The sequence below is a fragment of the Nelumbo nucifera genome, chromosome 5, assembly GCF_055504915.1.
Source record: "Nelumbo nucifera cultivar China Antique chromosome 5, China Antique-T2T, whole genome shotgun sequence".
In the NCBI taxonomy this organism is placed as follows: domain Eukaryota; kingdom Viridiplantae; phylum Streptophyta; class Magnoliopsida; order Proteales; family Nelumbonaceae; genus Nelumbo; species Nelumbo nucifera.
The window spans coordinates 5475217-5499344 of NC_142653.1; the positions used below are offsets into that span (position 1 = coordinate 5475217).

Below are 24128 nucleotides of genomic sequence, written 5' to 3' on the forward strand. Positions count from 1 at the left end.
TTTAGTAGTAATAGGAGTGTAAATTAGGATACACTCAGGATTGGAGACCAAGAGATAATTCAATGTGACCATTTTTAGTACCTTGGTTCAATAATTCATAACAAGGGAGAGATTGAGGAAGATGTTACCCAAAGAATTAGAGCAGGTTGGGAAAAATGGAGGGAGTGTATTTGGACTTTTGTTTTGATAGGAGAATACCACTTTCATTAAAAGGAAAATTCTATAAAACAGTTGTAAGGCCAGCTGTGTTCTATGAAGCAAGTGTTGGGCAGTCAAGAAGCAACATGTTCAGAAAATGAGTGGTAGAAATGAGAATGCTAAGATGGTTTGGTCATCCCTAGAAACGATAGGATTAGGAATGAAGTCATCCCTAGAAACTTAGGGGTAGCTCCAATAAGCGATAAAATGAGAGAGAGTAGACTAAGATGGTTTGGTCATGTGCATAGAAGATTACCAACAGCTCCAGTTAAAAGAAGTGATTTGTTACAAGTGGAAGGGGCTAGAAGAGCTAGGGGTAGACCAAAATGGACATGGGTAGAAGTAGTAAGAAATGATTTAAGCACTAATAGTTTAACAGTGGATATGGCTTTAAATAGAATAGATTGGTGAAATAGAATTCGTGTAGCCAAACCCCCGTATAGTTGGGATAAGGCATGGATGATGATGATGATGATGATGATGATATTATTTATATTAAAACTTAAAATACTATAACTTAAAATATTATATATAAAATATATTTATATATTTTAGGCCAAGTCCGGCTTGAAATGGTAACCCCTATGTTGTTCCATCCAAGCAGATTTTTTTTGTTTGTTCAGGGAATGGTTAAACGAAATTATCCAATATTATGGTTATTTTGGAGAAGTAATTTGTTGTATCTTTTTTATTTATTATATTTTGATATGTAATATTCATTTTGTTTTATATTCATCCTATTATTACCCTTACCTACCGTTCTTCTATTTCCTTGGGGGGAAGGGGGGTTGAGATGGCTAAGTGGGTAGCAGTTGGTTTTTAGAACGCTGAAGACCTGTTTTGTTCTTGCCTGCAACTTGGGTTGAGCCAATCCAAACAAATTATTTATTTATTTATTTATCAATAAAGAATGAATTCATTAAGATCAGATAAGAGTTACAGGAAATGGGTAGCCTTGGGTACCCCATTAGAAATTAAATCAAATTACAACTTTGATTTTTCAGCCTTACAACTGAGCCCAGAAACAAAATTCCCTATTAGCCCCTTGTTTAGCTAACTGGTCTGCAAATCTATTTGCTGCTCTTGGAGTCCATTGAAATGACAGCTGCATGTGCTTGGATATGCTTTTAACCTTCTTGATTTCGTTTCTGAATAACCAGGTTTTTTTTTTTTTTCATTTTGCTTCAGCCAGCCTATAACCACCTTAGAATCACCTTCTACAACTAGCTTCCTCACCCCCATCTCCATTGCTTTTTGTATCCCATAGGCCACTGCCTTTAGTTCAGCTGTAGTAGAACCTCCCACTCCAATAGGGCTCGTGTACATCCCCACTACAATCCCCTTGTCATTCCTTAACACACTCCAATTCCAGACCTTCCTGGGTTACCAAAACTACTTCCATCAAAATTTAATTTGAGAAAGCCTGAATTGGGGGGTCCCAATCCCTCAGAACCTGTTCTCCAATTCCTAATTATGTCATCCCCACTGAAATCTGAGAACAGTCCCAGAGATTTTACCCGCGAGGTCACCATTATCATAATCCTATCTACCAGCACCCAAAGCACTGCTGCCCTTGTGCATCTCCACAATGCTCTCCCTCTTTTTTTTGGCCAGCTGAAGGTAGAGGAGTCAAATAGCCTATCCAAACTCATTGGGGGATTCCAACTGCAACCAAAAAGATTGACTAACCAAATCCAAACGCTGTTAGCAACAGGACAGGAGATGAGAATATGAAAAGCAGTCTCACCACTCGATTCCACAAACAACACCAATTAGGTGAAAGACACCAGCCATGTCTCTTCCTCTGCATCAGATCACAGGTGCTGATTGCACCATGGTAGACCTCCCAAGAGAAAGCACCCACTTTAAGGGAATAGGGTGACACCAAACTTCTTTCACTGGAAAGGGTACCCTAGGTACATTCAGAGCAGACAAGGATTTGAAGAAGGAAACACAACTGAAGACTCCAGATGGATGAAGGGTCCAAAGCCTAGTGTCTTGCTTATAAGTGTCTAGAAACACCTCATCAAGTAGCTGGAGAGAAGACAATGAAGCCAATTCAGAGTCCCTCATATTTCTGCAAAGGCCCAAATTCCAAGCAATACCAGACAGAGAGGGGGAAGGGGCTAAAAATTCAGCAACCGGCTTGCCTTTGAGGGAGGAAAGGGCAAAAATCATGGGGAACATTGTTCTTAAGGAGGACTCACCCACCCGCACATCTTCCCAAAAATTGATTTTGTTACCTGAATTGAGGTCAAACCTTACATGATTGAGCACCAAAGGTAGAAGCTTGTGAATCACTTTCCAAGGTGAGGCACTGGATACCCTGCTAAATACTCCAGCATCCCAACTGTTCTCTGAGAGCCCGTGTATGCTGATCACAACTTTGTGCCAAAGCCTGTCTGTCTCACACGGGAATCTCCAAAGCCATTTGCCTAGTAGAGCCTCATTCCTTTCCTTCAATCTTCCTAATCCCAGACCTCCAAGCTCCTTGCTTTTAGTCACTACTTTCCACCTCACTAAATGATCTTTTTTCTTCTCCCCTGGTTCCCACAAGAAATCCCTCATTATTTTCTCTAATTTCTTTCCAACAGCTTGCGGAATACAAAACACTGAGAGATAAACCCAATTTGAGTTTTAGGTTGAGTTGACTTGCTCCTTATGACCTTGGTTAGGGTTGGGCATGGACCTGAAAACCCCAACTGGACTTCAGCTTTTAGTCATAAATAAAATAAAAACTGGATTTCATTTTTGTTTGGGCTTTATTTGGTTCCTTGAGAAATCTCATGCAACCTGACTTGTGACATCACTTGCCCTCTCCAACCTTTTCAGGTTTTATTAGTTTCAATTGAAGTCCTATTTTCTGTTATTGCTTGAACTTGTCACATTGCATATCAAGCAATACCCTATCTAACCTATCCATACTATCTCAAGCCTGGTCACCTAACCCAACCAATCAACTCAGCTGGGCTCCATCCACACTGTACTTGGGCCAGAAGTACCTTGGGTTGGCCTACATCGAACCTGACCTGCCCAGGCCTGGCATGAAACAACCCCTCCCTAGAATAACATAATAATAACAATAAAAAATAAAGATCTTTACTGACTGGCTAGTCGCCACCTTTTAAAAGCCTTGCCTTTCTTACTCATGTTTCGAAATCTTTCAGATATGTATGAACCAAGATATTTCATCCTTTTTCATCTTTTAATAATTTCAGGGCTAAACATAAACTGAAATTTCAGAGATGTGAAAAATTGTCCATTCCAGTTCAAAATGTCAAGTCAACAGAAACTTATGATATTTTAGGAAAATTAAAGACATTGCCTTGTTATTTTTTTTTTCTCTGATTTATCAAATCATTTAACTGATGTGTGTCTAAGATGTAGCTTAGCCACAAACTTGCTAAAGAAATCCAGAATTCTAAGACAGTTAAGAATGTACGCTTATAATTTCTGGATTGTTGCGGCCCATCATAGCAAAGTCTACTGAATGAATTGATTACCAGCAGTATATCTCAGTAAATATCTTCCATATTGTTGAGTTGGTCTGAGTTGTTTTTTATTTACTTAGGAAGTTGTTGGGCTTTAGGCCCATTAGTTTTTTTTTTTTTTTTTTTTTTTTTTTTTTTTTTTTTTTTTTTAAGTTGTGACTGTTCAGCTATATTAGTAGCCACCCTACTAAGGGCATCCTTGTAATATCTCATTCTTTAAGTTAAGTATAAATATAATGAGAGGTAGGCGGCTAGGGTTAATTTAGAATTCTGGTTGACTTCCTACCCTTTTCTTCTTCTCCTTTCTTCTCTACTGCTGAAATCTTCATCTTCCCCCTCTTTCCTTTCACAAGAAACTCGACTAAATCTGCAATTAGTTATTTCTACTCTTATAGTATCTCCATTGTTGGAGGTAGTTTATGAAGATACAAAAGAAAACTCATTGCATGCTCTTTTGTTTTGACAAAAACATGGCTCTTGATAGAGCACCATGGCAGGACAGGTATCATGTAGCCAACCAGAGCGGCTGCCCCTTCTCTCTCTTCTCCCGTTCCACAGAAAAGGAATCTTTTGTGGGAACAAAGTCTAGGACACCAGAAATGTGTTGTTGGTTCCAAAAAGTGTTTTGTTTGATCCTGTTGCAAATTTTAGTTATTGTCTTTACATTTTTTGAGAAGCATGGAGGGCCACGGAGTTGAAAATAAGCCCGGGAGTGAAATGGGACCAGTGGAAGGAGGTGTTGGAGACCCTTTCGGGGCTGGGACCATTACTACAATTAGGTTGGATGGTGCAAATTACTTAGAATGGTCACAATCTGCAAAGATGGCCATTGGTGCTTGTGGGAAATTAGGGTATATCACTGGTGAAGAGGTGAAAACCGAAACTAGCAACTCCCGGTGGGTACAGGAGAATTATATGGTGATGACTTGGTTGTGTAATTCCATGTTGCCCCATATAAGTAAAATTTTTTTATGGGCAAATACAGCTAAGGAAATATGGGATGGGGTTGCAGAAACCTATTCACAGAGGGAGAATGTTGCTAGGGCTTATCAGTTGAGAAATCAGATTATTTCTACAAGGCAGGGAGATATATCTGTTGCAGCCTATTTTTCCGCCCTTAAAACCCTATGGCAGGAGATTGACTATTTAGAGACATTTGCTTGGGAAACCACTAAGGATGCAACTACCTATCAAAAACATCTAGAGAAGTATAGGGTGTTTGAATTTCTTGCTGGCCTTAATCCTGAGTATGATATTGCACAACATCACCTTCTTTCCAGGGACAATGTTACTCTATCCCAAGCATATGCCTTTGTGTCAGGGGAGGAGTGCAGGAGAGATGTGATGATGAAAAACCTTATTCCTGATCAGTCTGCCATGGTAAGTGTTGTGAAACCTAAACAAAGTGGAGATCGGGTGGCAGTGAAATCAAGAAGGAAGATAAAAGAGATTTGATTTGTGACTACTGTAAGAAGCCTAAACATACAAGAGATACTTGCTGGAAGCTTCACCCACATCTTGTGCTGATGCTCTGGAGTCTGTTGCACACATGGCAGTTACTGGTGACATTCCGGCCCCTCCTACTACAGCTGCTCTGGAGTCTGTTGCAGCTGCTGCAGTAAGGGCCGAACTTGAGAGGTATGGGCTACTTTTGAACCAGCGGGATACAACCAGTTCCAGTTCAGCCGCAAGCGGACAAGGTACAAGTGGCAAGAATCTTGTCAACTGCCTCCCAATGCTGGACTCGTGGAGCATGCATGTATTGACTTACTACACTTACTGCATAGGAAATGTTTGGTCTTGTCATACACAAGTATAGCAGCCGACCCATAAGGCTCTGATATCTCTCAATATCCTTTACTGGTTCACCTTCTGATGCATTGATTTTATGGTTCTAATCAATAGGGTGCTGATTGCCTTTGTTCCAAGCTTCCTTGTCTCTTGAAGGAGATCCAAGACATACTTCCTTTGCTCACACAGGTAGTTCACACGTCACTGCAAATTATGTTTCTACTTCAAGTAAGGAGGGACCTCCTTGGATTATAGATTCTGGAGCCTCAGAACCCATGACCCAGTGCTCTATTATTTTTTCAACTTACCAGCTTTGTTCTGGCAGAGATAGGGTCTTCACAGCTAATGGATCCCATGTTCCTATTGCTGGGAAGGGATCTGTCAAGATTAGTGATTCTATTTCTCTACCCTCTGTTCTTCATGTTCCCAGATTGAGCACTAATTTGTTATCTGTTAGTAATTTGACTAAGAACCTGAACTACTCAGTAATTTTTTCTCATGGTCATTGTATTTTGCAGGATCTGGATTCAAAGAGGATGATTGGGAGTGGTCGTGAAGTGAATGGAATCTACCTCCTAGATGTACTTCCTCCTCATCAGAGTCATCATGTCAGCAGGGATAGTGAGTCAGGGTCTGTGGGTCAAATTATGCTTTGGCATGATCGTTTGGGCCATTTACCTTTTTCTTCTTTGAGTTTTTTGTTTCCAAAACTTTTTGAGTCTATTAATTTGTCAAGTCTGGAGTGTGAAGGTTGTCAACTTGGAAAGCATTGTAGACATTCATTTAAACTTAGTGATAAAAGATGTTCTTCTTTTGATATTATTCATTCGGATGTGTGGAGCCCTTACCATGTTCCTTCTATGGGAGGCTATCGCTATTTTCTCTTATTTGTGGATGATTTCTCATGATACTCTTGGATTTACCTGATGAGATCCCGCGATGAAGTACCATCCTTGGTGAGGCAATTTCATTAGATGGTACTAACACAGTTTGGAACAAGAATAAATGTGTTCAGATCCGACAATGCCAGGGAATATTTTGAAAGACACCATGCCTCATATCTGTTAGAATATGGTGTTGTCCATTAGAGCAGTTGTCCCTACAGTCCACAACAGAATGGTGTTGTAGAAAGGAAGAGCAGACACATTGTTGAGATTGCAAGGAGCATGATGATCACATCTACAGTTCCAGTTCGGTTTTGGGGTGATGCAGTTCTCACAACAGTATATCTGATTAACAGGGTGCCCTCTCGTATACTTGGATTCAACACTCCATTCAGTCTCCTCTTTCCTCAGGGGGAGTTGTTTCATATTCCTCTTAGGGTGTTTGGGTGTGTCTACTTTGCACATATCCTTGGTCCTCACCGCTCGAAGCTTGATCCCAAGGCAAAGAAGTGTGTCTTCCTTGGATATGTAGAGAATCAGAAAGGGTATTGCTGCTATGATCCAGTCTCTGGGAGCCAGTATTGTTATAATTCAGGTCTGCCTTAGAGTTCGGCCTGACTGAGTTCAGTTATGTAGAAGAAGAAAAGGTGATAAAGAAAGAGAGAGAGAGAGAGAAAGAGAGAAGAGAGAATTCTGGTTCGAACTGAAAGAGTCAACTTGACTTCTCCCAGTCGGTCAGTAAGTATTTATATTATTATTATTAAAACATGACTGAAAAGACCTATGTGCCCTTACTTAAGTTAAGAGCACATGTTCCAACACAACATTATAGATCAACAACATCAATCAAGGTATAAAGACAGAAATACCCCTACGCTAACACTCCCCCTCAAGCTGGTGAGTATATATCATATACTCCCAGCTTGTTACATATGTAGTCCACTCTTCCCCGACTCAAGCCTTTTGTAAATAAGTCAGCCCACTGAATTCCTGTATTAATATGTGTAGTGTCTAGCTCTCCATTCAGCACCTTCTCCTTCACAAAGCGACAGTCAACCTCAATGTGCTTGGTTCTTTCATGAAACACTAGATTAGAGGAGATATGAACTGCAGCCTGATTATCACAATAGAGCTTCATTGGAGTGTTAATGTTGTACCCTACTTCCTGTAGAAGGTTCCTTAGCCACACTAATTCACAAGCGGTGTGCGCCATAGCCCTATATTCTGCTTCTGCACTGCTTCTTGCCACAACCGTCTGCTTCTTACTTTTCCATGTCACTAGGTTACCTCCTAGAAACGTGCAATAGCCTGTAGTAGACCGCCTATCAGACATAGAACCGGCCCAATCAGCATTAGAATACCCTTCTATTTCAAGTTTTCCCCCACTCTTGTATATCAGATCGCGACCCGGAGCCCCTTTTAGATACTTCACAATTCTCAGAACCGCATTCCAATGAGGAATTAGAGGTTTTTGCATGAACTGGCTTACCGCACTAACTGCAAATGAGATGTCTGGTCTGGTTAGGTAGTTTAGTTTGCCCACAAGTTGTCGGTATCTGCTAGGGTCTTCAAACACTTCACCCATATCACTGCTTAGCTTGGTATTTGTGTCCATGGGTGTTTCAGCTGGTTTGGCACCCAACAAGCCTGTTTCTTCCAGCAAATCAAGCACATACTTCCTCTGGCACAGGTTAATCCCATACTTGGATCTTGCTACCTCTATCCCCAAGAAGTATTTCAGTTTACCTAGATCCTTTGTCTGAAAGTGATCCTGCAGATAAGTGTTCAGCCTGTCAATACCAATGTTATCATTCCCAGTAATAACAATATCATCTACATACACCATTAACAGTATTTTTCCTCCCGGAGAGTCATGACTAAATACAAAATGGTCAACTTTGCACTGTTTCATACCAAACTTCTTTACCACCTCACTGAACCTACCAAACCATGCTCGAGGAGACTGTTTAAGCCCATATATAGCCTTCCTTAGTCTGCACACCTTACCATCCTCCCCCTGAGCAACAAACCCTGGAGGTTGCTCCATGTAGACCTCCTCGAGTAAGTCACCATGCAAAAAGGCATTCTTGATATCAAGCTGATATAGTGGCCACTCATACATGGCTGCAAGAGAGATCACAACACGAACTGACCCTATCTTAGCAACCGGTGATAAGGTCTCTATGCAGTCAATGCCATAGGTTTGGGAGTACCCTTTTGCAACTAAACGCGCTTTCAGGCGTTCAACACTACCATCAGGCAAATACTTAACCGTATAAACCCATTTACAACCAACAACTTGCTTCCCAGGAGCAAGTGAGCTCCCAAGTATGATTATGATGAAGGGCTAAGAGTTCTTCTTCCATGGCACGACACCACCCTAGAGAGGCAAGGGTTTCTTGGACATCTTTAGGAACAATAACTGATGATAACAAGGTAACAAACTGGCGATGGGAAGCGGAAAGGTGAATAAGAGAAACATAATTAGAAATGGGATGAAGGGTGCAAGTACGTTTACCTTTCCGCAAAGCAATGGGTAGATCAATCTTAGATGCTAAGTGCGGGTCCGGTGCCGGATCCGTCGACGGAGATGTAGCCGGAGGAGTAGTAGCTGGTGCATGTGGGCGATGTGTATACACATGACGGATAGGTGGGCGTTCAACAGGTGGTGGCACCGGAGGCAAGGATTTGATCACAACTGGAACAAAGGGAGGAGGATCGACAACAGGAAGTGGAAGAGGAGGAGGTGATGAGGAGGAAGAAGCATCACCATACCCCAAAAAGAACGGAGTAGACTCAAAGAAACTGACATCAACACACACAAAGGACCGTCGAGAACCAGGATGGTAACACCTATACCCTTTCTGGGTCCGAGAATAGCCAAGGAAGATGCACTTGAGAGAACGGGCATCAAACTTGTCGTTCCCGGGACCCAGATTATGGACAAAACAGACACACCCAAAATCTCTCGGCGTAAGAGGGAACGGAGACAAAGTGGGAAACAAGACCTGAAACGGAGAATGACCATCAAGGATGAATGTGGGCATCCGATTAATCAGAAAACAAGAGGTAAGCATTGCATCACTCCAAAAAGGTTTGGGAACATGCATGTGATGCATTAGGGATCTTGCTGTTTCAAGGAGAGGGCGATTCTTTCTCTCAGCCACCCCGTTTTGTTGTGGGGTGTAGGTACACGAGGTCTGATGTATAATGCCGTGTTGGTCCAGGTATTCCTGAAATGATGAGGATAAATATTCGCGGCCATTATCAGAACGAAAGACTTTGATGTGGGTACCAAATTGGTTACGAATCTCAACATAAAATTTTTGAAAAATGGCAAACCATTCACTTCTTTCTTTCATTAAATAGAGCCACGTCATCCTTGAAAAATCATCCACAAAAATGACAAAATATTTGTATCCATTATATGACCACTTTATAAGGACCCCAAACATCTGAATGAACTAAAGAAAAAGGACTCGACACACGGTTATCAACCCTAGAACTAAAGGGAACACGATGGTGTTTCCCAAACTGACACGACTCACAATCCAAAACAGAAAGCTGACTCAAGGACGGAACCAAGGACTTCAAGACTTTTAGCGACGGATGACCAAATCGGCAATGCCACTGGAGAGGAGAAAGAGATGACTAGAGAGCTGTTGAAGTTCTACCACCACCACCGTCAAGATAATACAGTCCACCTGCTTCATGCCCTCCACCAATCTTCATCCCCGTCTTGAGATCCTGAAAGACACACATAGAAGGATAAAAGGTAATGGAGCAGTTAAGTGATTTGGTCAGCTTACTAACAGACATAAGGTTAAAAGGCAATTTAGGAACATACAGAACTGATGAGAGGGATACGGGATCTAGGTCAACATTACCAACACCACAAATTGAGGATGTGGAACCATTAGCAAGGGTGACAGATTGTGATGTTGAGCAATGAGATAAGGAGGAAAACACACCTGGAGTTCCAGTCATGTGATCGGAGGCTCCAGAGTCAATGATCCAGGGATTGGGTGTAGATGCCAGATAAGCCATACCTGAGTGAGCAAAAGTCGCCGTGTTCTACTGTGATTGGATAAACCTCTCATATTTATCACGGGGAACACTCACCATCTCCTTCATGGGACCATCTGTGGATGTAGGAGGCAATTGGTCAAATGAATGATTCTCCTGTCTAAAGTTGGAACTTGAGTCACCGGTCACGGCATGATTGGCCCAGGTTGAGGGAGGACCATGTAGATCATAACAATAGTTGATGGTATGTCCATCCATACCACAATGAGTGCACTTCCTCGGGCCTGAGCTACGTCCTCTACCACGGGCTCCCCCTGAATCTCTGCTTCCAGTACGACCACCACCACGATTATGAGTAGACCCACCATTGCCACTTCGGCCATATGTAGAACCACTACCACCACCACGGCCAGACTGAGCTCCCTGAGCTCCACCTCTACCACCACGGCCTCTCGATGCAGCAAAGGCAGATCCATCTGAGATATTAGAGTTTTCAGTAGATCCGATAGAAATCCTCCGAAGTCAAGCAAATACCTCTTCTAGGGACGGAAGAGCTGATCCCCCTAATATCTGAGCCCGTACTGGTTCATATTCAGACTTTAGTCCCACAAAAAATCTAGTCACATCAAGCTGCTCTCTCTGTTGTTGCTGAATCTTGACATCAGAAGTGAGAGGATGATAGACAATACTCCTCAAGACTCTGATTGCCCTGTTGCAGATTAAAGTACTCTTGATAAAGCTGATAAACTCTGGTTGTATTATCCTGCCCCGATTACAATTTCTTCGCATGGTCCCACACATCTTTGGCAGTATCAAGGAGCATGAAGTTCACACTAATCCTGGGTTCCATACTGTTCCACAACCATGTGATGATCTGAGCATCCTTTTGCTCCCAGTCTTCATACTCGTGAGAGTCAGAGGAGGGTTTCTCCTCTCTGATGTGTTTTACCTTCTTCTTTGCCTTCAGAAAGACTTCAACGGATTTAGTCCAAGGCACATAATTCTCTCCATTTAACTTAATGGAGGTCATCTGAACATTCAGGTAGTCTGTAGGCACCATCACACTAGGTTTATAATCATTATTGTCTCCCATTATGTTATCACCAATTCTGTACACTTGCTGAATTCTATTATCACTGAGATCTACACACTACACACCACTAGGTCACACCTATCACACTGATTACAGCACTAATTGTTGCTGGAATGTGTGCTCTTTACACCACAAACCCTAAATCACACCTGTCACACTGATTTCAGCACTTGTTGTTGCTGAAAAGTGTGCTCACACCACAAACCCTACCCCTACAACTACCTGAAATCTCACCACTATATGATCATATCTCTTCCTTCAAAATGCACAAAGAAACCAGCATAAACCCTAGCATATGGTCTGAAACACACCTCCTATTTAATCCATAACAGATATCATGCACTGAAATCTCTTACCTTATCGCTGACTGAGTTCTGAAACACACCTCCTACGCTAACAGGTATGTTACCATGGATGTCACTTTTTTTGAATCCACGTACTTCTTCTCAAAGAATCTTTCTCAGGGGGAGTGTTTTGGGGAAGTGAGTCAGCAGTCTATTCCTCTCCCAGTTCCAGTCCATGTGTCTACTCCTGTGCTTGACCACCACCCTGTGTCACCTACCTTGCCACCTCCTTTGCGTTATGCTTCTCAGCATTACTTACGACAGAGACTTCACAAGGAAGTTGATCCCACTACAGCAGAACTCACATCACTTCCTGTCGATTCCTTAGAGACTCTAGATTCGGATGACATGGATTCAGGTATTCCTCTTGGTCCCGCTACTGTTTCAGTTCCCATTGATCCTACTAACACTGTTACAGATAACCTTGATCTCCCTATTGCTCTCAGAAAAGGGAAGAAAAAGTGTATTGCTCATTGTATTTCACAGTACTTATCCTACAGTGGACTTTCTCCTTCCTACCGTGCTTTTCTTTCCTCTCTTGATTCAGTGTCTATACCCAAGGGTGTTAGTGAGGCTCTCTCCAAACCTGAGTGGAAGACAACTATGTAGGAAGAGATGACAACTTTGATTAAGAATCAGACATGAGACATTGTGGATCTACCAGAAGGCAAGGAGACAGCTGGATGCAGATGGGTTTACATAGTAAAATATAAGGCAGATGGAAGTATAGAAAGGTACAAGGCAAGGCTTGTTGCAAAAGGGTACATACAGACTTATGGCATTGATTACTTAGAGACCTTTGCACCAGTTGCAAAGATGACCTCTGTTCGGATACTTCTTTCTCTTGTTGCCTCATACTCTTGGCCCTTGTTTCAACTTGATGTGAATAATGCTTTCCTAAATGGGGATCTGCAAGAAGAAGTGTATATGGATCTTCCTGCTAGTTTTTACAATGATACTGAAAAGGGAAAGGTATGCAGGCTTAAGAAGTCACTTTATGGCTTGAAACTATCTCCTAGAGCATGGTTTGACAGATTCAGAAAGGCCTTGATTGCTTTTGGCTACATTCAGACTCAATCCGATCACACCTTGTTTGTGAAGCGAAGGGGATCTTTGGTGTCAGTCCTAATTGTCACCGGGAATGATCTGAGTGAGATTGATGGTCTGAAAAGGAACCTACATAAAGAATTTGAAATTTAGGATCTTGGAGAACTGGGATACTTCTTAGGCATTGAAGTTGCAAGATCAAAACATGGAATTTTTATCTCTCAAAGGAAGTATGTCTTGAATCTCCTTCAAGAGACAGGGAAGCTTAAAACAAAGGCAATCAACAACCCTATTGATCAGAACCATAAAATCAATGCATTAGAAGGTGAACTAGTAAAGGATATTGGGAGATATCAGAGACTTGTGGGTCGGCTGCTATACTTGTGTATGACAAGACCAGACATTTCCTATGCAGCAAGTGTAGTAAGTCAATACATGCATGCTCCACGAGTCCAGCATTGGGAGGCAGTTGACAGGATTCTTGCTTATCTGAAGGGACACCCGGGTAGAGGCATATTGTTTACTGATCATGGACAGTTGAAACTAGAGGCCTATACAGATGCAGATTGGGCAGGATGCCTTGATGACAGGAGATCAACTTCAGGAGTGTGCACCCTTGTTGGGGGTAACCTTGTCTCATGGAAGAGTAAGAAACAAACAGTGGTAGCAAGATCAAGTGCTAAAGCCGAATACAGGGCCATGGCACATGGAGTTTCAAAATTTCTCTGGATCCGTTCCCTGTTAGAAGAAATTGGCGTACATGCAAAAGAACCTATGATGCTATACTGTGATAACCAGGCAGCAATTAACATTGCCCATAACCCAGTCCAGCATGACCGAACTAAGCACATTGAAGTGGATAGACATTTTATCAAAGAAAGGGTAACTTCTGGAGAAGTTTGTCTTCCATACATTGCTTTTGATCTGCAGCTTGCTGATGTTCTCACAAAAGGTGTTGCAAAGAACAAGCTGGAGCATGATCTACGCAAGTTGGGAATGTGTGACATTTACTCCCAACTTGAGGGGGAGTGTTGAGTTGGTCTGAGTTGTTTTTTATTTAGTTAGAAAGTTGTTGGGCTTTAGGCCCATTAGTTTATGTTTTTTTTTTTTTTAAGTTGTGACTGTTCAGCTATATTAGTAGCCGCCCTACTAAGGGCATCCTTGTAATATCTCATTCTTTAAGTTAAGTATAAATATAATGAGAGGTAGGCGGCTAGGGTTAATTTAGAATCCTGGTTGACTTCCTACTCTTTTCTTCTTCTCCTTTCTTCTCTACTGATGAAATCTTCATCTTCCCCCTCTTTCCTTTCACAAGAAACTCGACTAAATCTGCAATTAGTTATTTCTACTCTTATAGTATCTCCATTGTTGGAGGTAGTTTATCAAGATACAAAAGAAAACTCATTGCATGCTCTTTTGTTTTGACAAAAACATGGCTCTTGATAGAGCACCATGGCAGGACAGGTATCATGTAGCCAACCAGCCCGACCTCAAATAGCTGGAATTAAGGCTGAATTGAGTTGAATATGCTCTTTTCTGCATCATGTTGATTATTCAATTTCAATCAGCATACAGGAGGTAATTGAGAACAGAGTATAGAATACTCTGGGTAAGGGATTTTCACCAATGCCCAGATTAGAGCTAATAGCAGCATGAAGTGGCATAATATTTTCAAGTTAGTTTAGATCTAGTGCAGCCACACTTTGTTATCTGTGATTCTATGATGTATGGCTTGACCCCAGTAGAGGTTGCACGGTCCGAACTCTGCTTGGCAGCTAAATTGTCACTGTTGATAACCTTTTTTGAGATAAGACTTGTTTAAGTTGTTTACCATCAAATTGATGGTTTGGAGTTTTGACCAATAAATCTTATTGAAATACCAGCTGTGCAGCCTTTGTTGTGTGGAATACCTGTTCATAATTTTTCCCTCCTCACCTGTCGTCCAGTAGAATTGTAGTACATGTATCAGCATGCTTTCTAAGTGGTGTATATTTCAAGGTCTTCATAATTGTACCTCTAGCTAAGTGCTTTGTTTTTGTTGTTTTATTATTTTTGGGGCAGTGGGGAATGTGAAGTAGGCACGTTTATCTCAGTGCTTCCGGTATGTTTTTCATGTTATTCATGGCCTTCTCTGCCACATGAAGGGTAAAAGTTGTTAATGTACCATTATTTTTTTTCCTTAATCCTGCATTATCTTTTATGAAATAGCTGAAATTCAGTGGCATCTACTATGTATAACGTGGTGCTTCTCATTAGGAAGGAAATAAAGGGTAACTAGACAGCCCATGACTCTATAAAATACTGAAACTCTAGCTTGAGTAGCTTCTAATTTATTGCTTCCAGATACTGGTCTAATTTCCTTTTAATGCATCCAATTGACAAATTGTTCTTTAATTAAATGAACTTTTCCTTTGTTTATCAGGTGCACATCACATAGATTTGCGTCCTTCAATTGATGAGGATCCAGATTGGCTGGTTGAGCAGAGGGCATCAGAAGTCAAGTTGATTACAGGGTGGATAAATAAGTATTATCAAGAGAGGTCTGTATTATTCAGCAGCATATAGAGGCAAATAGCCCTGGATCCACATATAGGTACCCAGTCTGCATTTTCTTCTCTCCCTTCATCAGATGGAGGTATTGTTCCTTGGATGAGCTTTGGGAATTCTTACTGACTTGGCAAAATGACATTATTCCTTCAGAAAAGCTTTGACTGAAGGTCGAGTAGAAATTGTTATAGGGAGGATGCTCAATTGCACATGGCCTATGCGTACCATCAGTATAATCAGTCTTCAGTTTCTCATTAGCACCAAAGTGATCAATGTGTTCTCTCACCCACCAAATTTAAACCCAATAGATTTTGACAGCCTGTGCTCTCCATTGGTTTCCCCACGTGACGTTAGTCCATACAGTCATGCCTCCAGCACTGTTAGGAAAGCCCTGCATACAGTACAGGTTAGGTTCAGCCAGAAACCTTACCAACCAACCCGTTGGCACCTTGCATGATGGCTATACTTTTAAGAGAGATTGATGATAAACATATTTAGTCCATGTATGAGATTGCTTATTTGACAAGTGTTTATCCTAATAAGCGTTCATGAGTGTTTGGTGAAAAAGCACTTATTTCAAATAGGGGTGGTATAGGTATTTTCAAAATGATGTAACGGACCAAGATGGGTTAAAAAGCAAATAAGCACTTACTGAATAAGTGCTTAAAATAATATCAAATTTTGGGTTTCATGAATAAGTGCTTATTTTTAAGTATGAGTACTTATTCAGACTTATTTCCCATACACAAATAAGTGTTTATTTGAATAAGCACTCCCAAACTTAGCTTTATTTGTTGAACTAACAGATTTGAACATGATAATCTGACAAAGGGTTAATTAGTTATTTAGTTATATAAACACTAAGGTTTGAAGAACTAAATATATATGCCCCCTGTAGTTTTAAAAATTACAAATGGACTATCTATTAAAGAAAACATTTAGTCCCGTTTCATATGCCCACTAAATTTTTCATAATCTCAATTTTATCCGTGTCATCATCTTTCTTCATCTCTTTTTGATTTTTTTCCCATGCCATTTCCTTCTCTGCAGGTTCCCTCCTCTCTCTCTCTCTCTCTCTCTCTCCTTTCTTCCTCTTTAGTTCCCTGCGAATTTTTACAAGGGGCAAACAGGGGCAAACGATTCAATTGATTTTAGGGGAAAGGCTCAACATCAGTCTTCAAAGAAAAACGTGGTTCATTAGCCCTTTTCATTTTAGTTTCAGAGGACATCCATTATTGATTTTAAAACACCACCATTGTCATTTAGTGGTGTTCGTAGTAGCAGAGAGGGAAGGGAAGAAAAAACGGAGAAAGAAAGGCATATTTTAAAAATTTAAGGACACTTTGATCCTTTTAAGTTTTATCTTAAACTTTTGAAAGATCAACTAGGTATATATCAATAATTTTTGGAACTACATTATATATAAATGATTGCCTCCAGGTATATTTAAGTAATTATCCCTATCACAAATTACAAGAATATCATGAGAAGAAAAGTACATGCAACGACCAACTTATCCCAACCTGCTTAATTGGGACATACAATTGCAGCTCCAGACCCTATTATTCAGTTTGGACAGTCCTAAAAGTATGGGTTTCTTTTTTTCTTATTTATTTATTGAATAAATTTCGATTTTGATTTGACCCTCTCAACCTCTCTGGTGTCTTCATGAAGAAGATTGGAAAGCGCCAACGTCTACATTGGTTTGTCATTATATATTGAAGGGCAAAGAATGTTGGTGTTTGGTGTAGACAAAACTATATATGTGTACAAGAGACAAAGCAGATGGAGTAATAAAGCAAGTTGCAGTGATGCAATCGTCGTCGACCCTACTGTTAATCAAAGCATTGTTGTTTGTGGTTGGCTTAGCTCAAGTCCATGTGTCCCTAGGCCAAACTTCTCCCGTAGATTTCCTGAAACTCCAGAATACTGCCCGTGCAAAAGTCGGGGTCGACCCCCTGAGATGGGATCCCAAGTTAGAAGAATACGCTCAGAATTACGCGATGCAGGTATCAAGAAACTGTAAAGTGGTTTATTCTGATGGACCCTATGGGGAGAACATCTACTGTGCTAAAGGTCTTGCCAACGTAAATGCTGCAACTGCCGTGAAAGCTTGGGAAGACGAGAAAAAATACTACGATTATGACAGCAATTCTTGCATTGGTGGACACGAATGCAGGCATTTCGTCCAGCTTGTGTTTTGATACCGAGCGCGTAGGTTGTGCTCGATCAACGTGCCCAGACGAAAGTGTTTTTATAATCTGTAACTACGAACCTCCGTTCAATGATCTTACGAACCCTTACTAGGCTTCGCCAGGCCCAGGGTTGGATTTGAATCGACCCTTTAATTAACTGAATTGGGTTCTGTGGGAGTGTGGGTTCTGAATTCAACCATTTCCTGATAACACCCAGCATTCATCAATTCATGACATGGGTACGTATATCGTCAAATCACAATCTTTTAATATATTTTATTCTCTTTCTGTGAGTGATTCTTTCTCATGGCGGTTAATTTGCTTGTTTTCTTTTATGTTACACTGAGAAAAACCCCTTGCAGTATATAATAACGTTAAAGTATATAATGAGCATGGATCGATCCATCTTCATATATAATTGATGAATGACAACATTAATTAATATTAATCTTTGTTGTTTCATTTCATATATTATTTAGGATACGAGATCCATTAATTGTTTATTAATTTAATACTTAACCCTGATACAGTGATACGTACAAGTAGTGAGTGAAAATTTCCTAAATCAAATCAGTTAATCACTGCAACTAGTATGGACGTTCGCCTATATAGTTGCCAGGAGGATCATAATTGCAGATTATGAAGATGCCTCCATTGTTGCAGTGAACTTTAGCACACCCAAGACGAACAGAATTGCGCCAAACCACCTGAGTGTAGTGCCCGCACTCTCCCCCAATGCAGGAGTTGGAGGCGTAGTCGTAGTATTGTTTCTCTGAGGCCCACATCTTCACAGCATCTACGCCAGGAAAGGGATCACCACCTCCGGCTATGTTCTCACCATAGGGTCCATCTGAATGCTCAAGCTTGCAGTCTCCGATTCTCTGGCTAGCATAGTTATGAGCGTAAGCAGCTACTTTGCTGTCCCATGTCAAAGGGCCAACCCCCACTTCAGAACGAACTATGTTGTGGGCATGGAGGTAGTCCTCTGGGGAGTCTTGGGCATGACATAACACATGGAACAGGGTTAAGACCAGCAGAAACAAATGAGCAAATTCAAGCTTGTACACTACTCCCACCATCCTCTCGATCTCTCCTTTCCTTCCTCACACGCCCACAGTACTATTTTTGAGTGTAGAAGCAGTAGTGTCTTGTCTTGTTGAAGAAATGGGAGGTATGGGTTTGGGTATTTATAGCCAAGAACTAGCTGCAGGAAGAGTCACATATGGATAATCAACCTTTTCAAAAAAGGTGATTCAATATTAAGTATTAAAGGCCTCTCTCTTTTCTCTCTGAAAAGTCGCCAAAACATCCATCCGCTTTCATTCATGGAAGGAGGAAGAGTGTTCCGATCCCTTAGTTTGGAAGTTATCATCAACGTCCTTTTATCTTCTTAACGGGAGAAGAAATGTGGAGCTGGGCTGTGATGAATGATGTCATGGAGAAAGTAGCTATGGAAACTAATTAATTAAAGATAAAGTTGTTAGTTAATGTATAATGTATAAATCTACATTTGTACGTAGTGGGGTTGTTTAGATTTTATATTATCCAGCTGCTGGAGATCTATCCTCCAAGTGTCAAATTTATTTGAACATGAACGAAGCTTCATGCGGCACGACTGGACATGGAATTTTCAACTTTGGGCTACACCAAAAATGAAAAATCAAAGGCGTAAATCATGTTTCCTTTCTTTTTAGTTTTTATCACTTGACAATTGTGCTGTGGCTCCCGTACTGAAACCATATCCCATTATCCCCGATTTATGGTGGAACTTCTAGATAGATGTCCAAATGACAATAGATTATGGAGATGCCTGAGCCTGACCTCTGCGCGCACGCAACGCAACACAGATTGAAGGTTGGTTTGTTACGTGAAACGGATTTTCTTTGACTGTGAAATCACGTAGGAGAAACAAAAAGAGAGCAGAAGCAACAAAACCATTAAATATTAAAATAAAAGCAAAATACCGCCCGTGAAGAGACTGCCGAGTGGGCTATTTCTGCTGCAAACATTAATTTTATTACATAAATTAAGAAGATAAACAGACCGAGGTTAGGGATATGGTAATGGGCATGTTCGGGGAGTTTTGCCTCTCTAAACCTCCCAAGTCCCAATTAGTATCTGCCCCAAAATTTTTAACGGGTTGGATTTTGAGAATCTAAATCCTTTTTGTATATGAAAATGTAAAATTCTCTTTGATTCCTCTTCTTGCATTTAAGTATAGGGCAAGTTGGGTTTAGAATTCACATCTATTTTTTAATCATTTTTTGTTAAATATAATTAATAAATAAGTAAAAATAACATACAATTAACAAAATTTTCAACTATTTGATTAAGATATGTAAAAAACACAAACTATTAATTATTCTTTACATAAAATTCAAAATATTATTAAATTTATCATCTAATACATAAAGTTCATATGCTTTCCAACAATATATGAGATGTAGGTCAGGGAGGGTTGGGTTAATCTTATAGTTGTAGAATCCCAAAACCCATTCTTACTCTAAAATCCATCATTCAAGCAAAAAAAAAAACTGTCCTATGAATAAATAGGCACGTACCTTATAAATAGGGTAGAAATTGTCATCCCTAACTGAGATAATTGTGTGGAATTTATAGTTTTAATATTAATGGATGTCAATAGATCCAGTTTGGCATGGGTTAGGCACAACCCGACCTGACCCCAACATTAAAATAAAAGTAAAACTAGTGATGGTGATACTATCACACATACCTTGTAATAATTAGTGGATGGATTGCATCTAGCGGAGCTTATCACTATCAGTGTGTTTTGGGCTTGTTTGGGCCCTACTGGGCTTGGCATGGTTCTTAGCGTTTTCTGTTTTTTACCCAATACTAAACATTGGTTATGACCCTAAACACAATAATTAGATGTATTACGTTCAATTGCTCAAAAACTAAAGCTCTCTACTATACACACATAATGATAAAGCAATCTTTTCATGAATTTAGAATGGTGCCCCCTGTACACTTAACACTTGTATTAAGATCAAGGCTATATCCATGAGATAATCTTGAGTTTGGGTGATTTGAATCAAGGCAAGGCCCGTGATCTGGCATACGGAATTCCATCCTCACTTAACATATCAACTTTGGAGTTCGAAAGCTTTGTTGGGCCTGGTTGACTGTCTTACGTGGATAAAAGACTTAAACCTCTCCTTTGAGGTTTGTTATAAAATACAGAAACCTTCTCGTTTTTTTTTTTTTTTTTTCCAAAATGGATTAACACCTTCCCCGTAAAATAGATTAGCCGTTATATCTAACAGGGTTAAAATGTCTAATACCTTTACAAATTAAATCTTGGAGAACTGTAATGGTGAGAAATAGGTCAGAGAATTGAGGAAGCTATCTATCTGGTGAAGACAATTTGATCGAATTCACATCTGCACCGCATAAAATGTGCCCGGCAGAGTGGGAATGCACATCTTAGTGTGCATTGGAAACATCTCATTGGGAGATATTCCTAATATATGCTGTGGGGCACCCGTGTGACACGTTCTGTGAGGCACAGATTCGAATTCAATTTCATCCATGGCCATGGGTTCCACCCCTGCTGCATGGAGCTTGAGAAGCCATTGAAAAATATAGACTAGCGGAGCCAACGATAGATCATGCAAAAAAACTGATCAGGGAGTCCAGAAAGACCATGGGACCCACTGCTTCCAGTGCTGTCGTAGGACCCATGTTTTGCCACCGCAGACAAGGAGTCACTTTGCACAGTAACCCCCATACACCCACCTACGTGTTTCTGGTGTTGAGCTGTTTGTGATTGGCAGGGCCCTCCTTCCTTAGACTCTCATTATTCTTGAAAATTTTCATCATTTGGTTTTATTTGAAATTTTGGAAAATAATAAAGGGCAAATTTGATATTTTGCTTTTTCCATCAATATTTAATAAACAATGTCTATCATCAAAAAACTTATTTGGTAAGTTTGTGTCAATTTGTTAAACCATAAGAGTGTCTTTTTCTTCAAAATTTGACATAATCTCGGACAAAATTTTGGTCATTTCAACTTCATGCACATGACATGGTAACGGGTGAGGGATAAAATAATAATTGTGTTCAATGAAAATTATTGTAGCTTTAGCTATAGTGATAACATATAGATTAGGGGACTCTAGATCTCCTGTCCACGAGAACCCTGCCCACACCTACCCACAATATATTATCCTCCGTGAATTGGGAACATCTCCCCCTGTATAATACTATGCAGAGGATGAGATGTTCTCCATGTGTGGCTGTGATAAACATGGGCAGGGTTCTCGTGGGTAGGAGATCTGGACTCAGATTAGGGATATATGCTCCCAATAATTTATCAACTGTATGTATATTGGGAATATCTCCCTTATCATTTATTCAGAATTGGGATCTTCTGCCAACAAAACATGTTCCAATCCGGCATCAACATCATCTCACATGGCACATCTTAACTTGAGACTGGAATCCACCATAAAAAGGGACCCGTCATGTATGAGATGATGTTGGTAGAGGGTTGGAATGTGTTTTATTGTTGGGTGATCTGGCCTCCATTATTCATGGGGAGATGTTCCCAATATACAACTGTAATGGATGGTTGGACTTGGAAATAATATTTGGAGTTATTGTTAACTCTAACGTATGATGCTCATAGACAAGTTTTTACTTGCTCACTATCCTTTAATAATAATAATAATAATAAAAATAAAATCTTTAGTCGTTCATCAGGACAAATGGAGAGTATTAAAACTTCAAATAAAATTTCCCAAAAAATAAAAATAAAAATTCAAATTACATGTCCACCCCCCTTAGGTAGTCCAAACTCGGAAGTTGTTTTATTTCGCTTTTTAATGAAAAGTTTTTATTACAAGGAACTTAAAAAGGTTAAACATATTTAACACATCTAACAATTTTTAAGCCCACAACTCTTAGGCTCAGTTTGGAAGGAGAATAAATACAAATATGCAATCTTATATTTTGAATATATTTGTACTGTACATATTTATATTTTTACTCTTTTTAAATTGAGCCTCAATTATTGATCATTGTAATTTTCCAAACAATTGATCAATGAACTTTCTAGAAATCATTTTACCTCTCAAACGATCACAATAAATTTTGCACCATTATCTCAAATCATGCCGGCTCATTTAAATGATCATGTGATGACCTAAGTGATGGTGATACTCATGGTTTTTGAACCATCATTGGCTCGGATAGTCAAACCATTCAGCCCAAAAATTGTTCAAGCAATCAGTTCCATTTTACACTAGACCTGGTCCCTGGCAAAAAATCATTGAATCAATCAACAATCCATTGACCCGAACAGCTGAACCGGTAAACTGTTCGACCCATTCAATTGTTTTTGGATGTTTTTAATTTTAATATTTTTTTTAAATTTTAAATTTTTTTTATCAGATCATCAGTTTGGATCAAATAGTCGAATCATCGACTAAAAACCGATGGCCAGAACAATTCCAGTTCTGAGCCATTTTTTAAAACATTGAGTAAATTGCAGTCTTACAGAGAGAGATAGATCAACCATGCCACATGCGGCATTTTCCTTTCTGCCTTATCTCGACTGAGGGCCTCTTACTTACCTTTTCAAGTTCTCTCAATTCCCACCTCAACAGGCCCCACTCCCTTTCCTCTCACCCTTTTCCGCTCACTAATTTAGGATTTTTCACTAATAAATTAGGGTACAACTTCCATTCTTGCGATTTTTCACCCACTATCAATATGCTTGTGTATTTATGCCTGTTAGGTCTCTCTCTCTTTTACCATTATTGAAAATAAAATAGGAAACCGATATTGTTTTGGGGGAAGATACTATTTATAAGTTGGAAAATGAAATAGGAAACTGATATTGTTTCGGGGGAAGATACTATTAATAAGTTGTTAGAAAACGTGTAGAATATACCTTTCACCAATATTGAAAAAAAAAAAAGAAATGTAACAGACATTAGTAAGTTGTTAGAGAACGTGTAGAAAATATTTTTCAAATTGAGAACGTGTAGTAAGATGTTAAAATTATCTATTTTAACAATAATTATTGTTAAAATTAATTATAATAATATTACAATTAATTTATAATAACAAAGTCTAACATTATTAAAAGTTTTAAACATTAATAAATTCAGCATAATACCATAACTTGAAATTGACTACACATCAATAATAATCTACTAAAAATTAAAATCAATAAAAATAAAAATTACAATTTAAGATCGATTTAAATTCAATGTAACATAATGAAATATAAATACAATGGTCCAGGTTTAGTATGGATTTTCCTTCACCCTAACCCAACCCTCCAATGCTTCTACATGAACCTGACTTAATAACATAGTTTATGAAACCAATCCAACCCTAAACTTGATACCAATCAGACTTGCATCTTTTCAATTGTATTTTTTTTTTTTTTACAATGCATTTGAAAACCTAAGAATAGGTGGCAATTTAACCATCCCCATCCTAATTGGGGTGAGCTTTTTGACCATTGATTGGGTTCGAG

The 24128-nt window shown here is 39.7% G+C and overlaps 3 protein-coding genes across 3 annotated transcripts in view; 2 read left to right on the forward strand and 1 right to left on the reverse strand.

Annotated features, from left to right (window-relative positions):
• Positions 1 to 15988, forward strand: part of LOC104589131 (Serine carboxypeptidase S28 family protein) — a 40760-nt gene extending 24772 nt beyond the window's left edge. Inside the window, exon 10 of the mRNA XM_010247338.3 lies at positions 15297 to 15988. Coding sequence (XP_010245640.1) covers positions 15297 to 15439 — 143 coding nt within the window. The 3' untranslated portion in view covers positions 15440 to 15988. The remainder of the gene's footprint in view (positions 1 to 15296) is intronic.
• Positions 15989 to 17184: 1196 nt separating this feature from the next.
• Positions 17185 to 17625, forward strand: LOC104589132 (basic form of pathogenesis-related protein 1-like). The gene has a single exon (XM_019196266.2). The coding sequence runs from the start codon at positions 17185 to 17187 to the stop codon at positions 17623 to 17625; it is 441 nt and encodes a 146-aa protein (XP_019051811.1).
• A 355-nt stretch (positions 17626 to 17980) lies between these two features.
• Positions 17981 to 19178, reverse strand: LOC104589140 (basic form of pathogenesis-related protein 1-like). The gene has a single exon (XM_010247348.3). It carries the CDS (start codon positions 18693 to 18695, stop codon positions 18204 to 18206), a length of 492 nt encoding a protein of 163 aa, XP_010245650.1. The 5' UTR covers positions 18696 to 19178; the 3' UTR covers positions 17981 to 18203.
• Positions 19179 to 24128: the final 4950 nt, after the last annotated feature.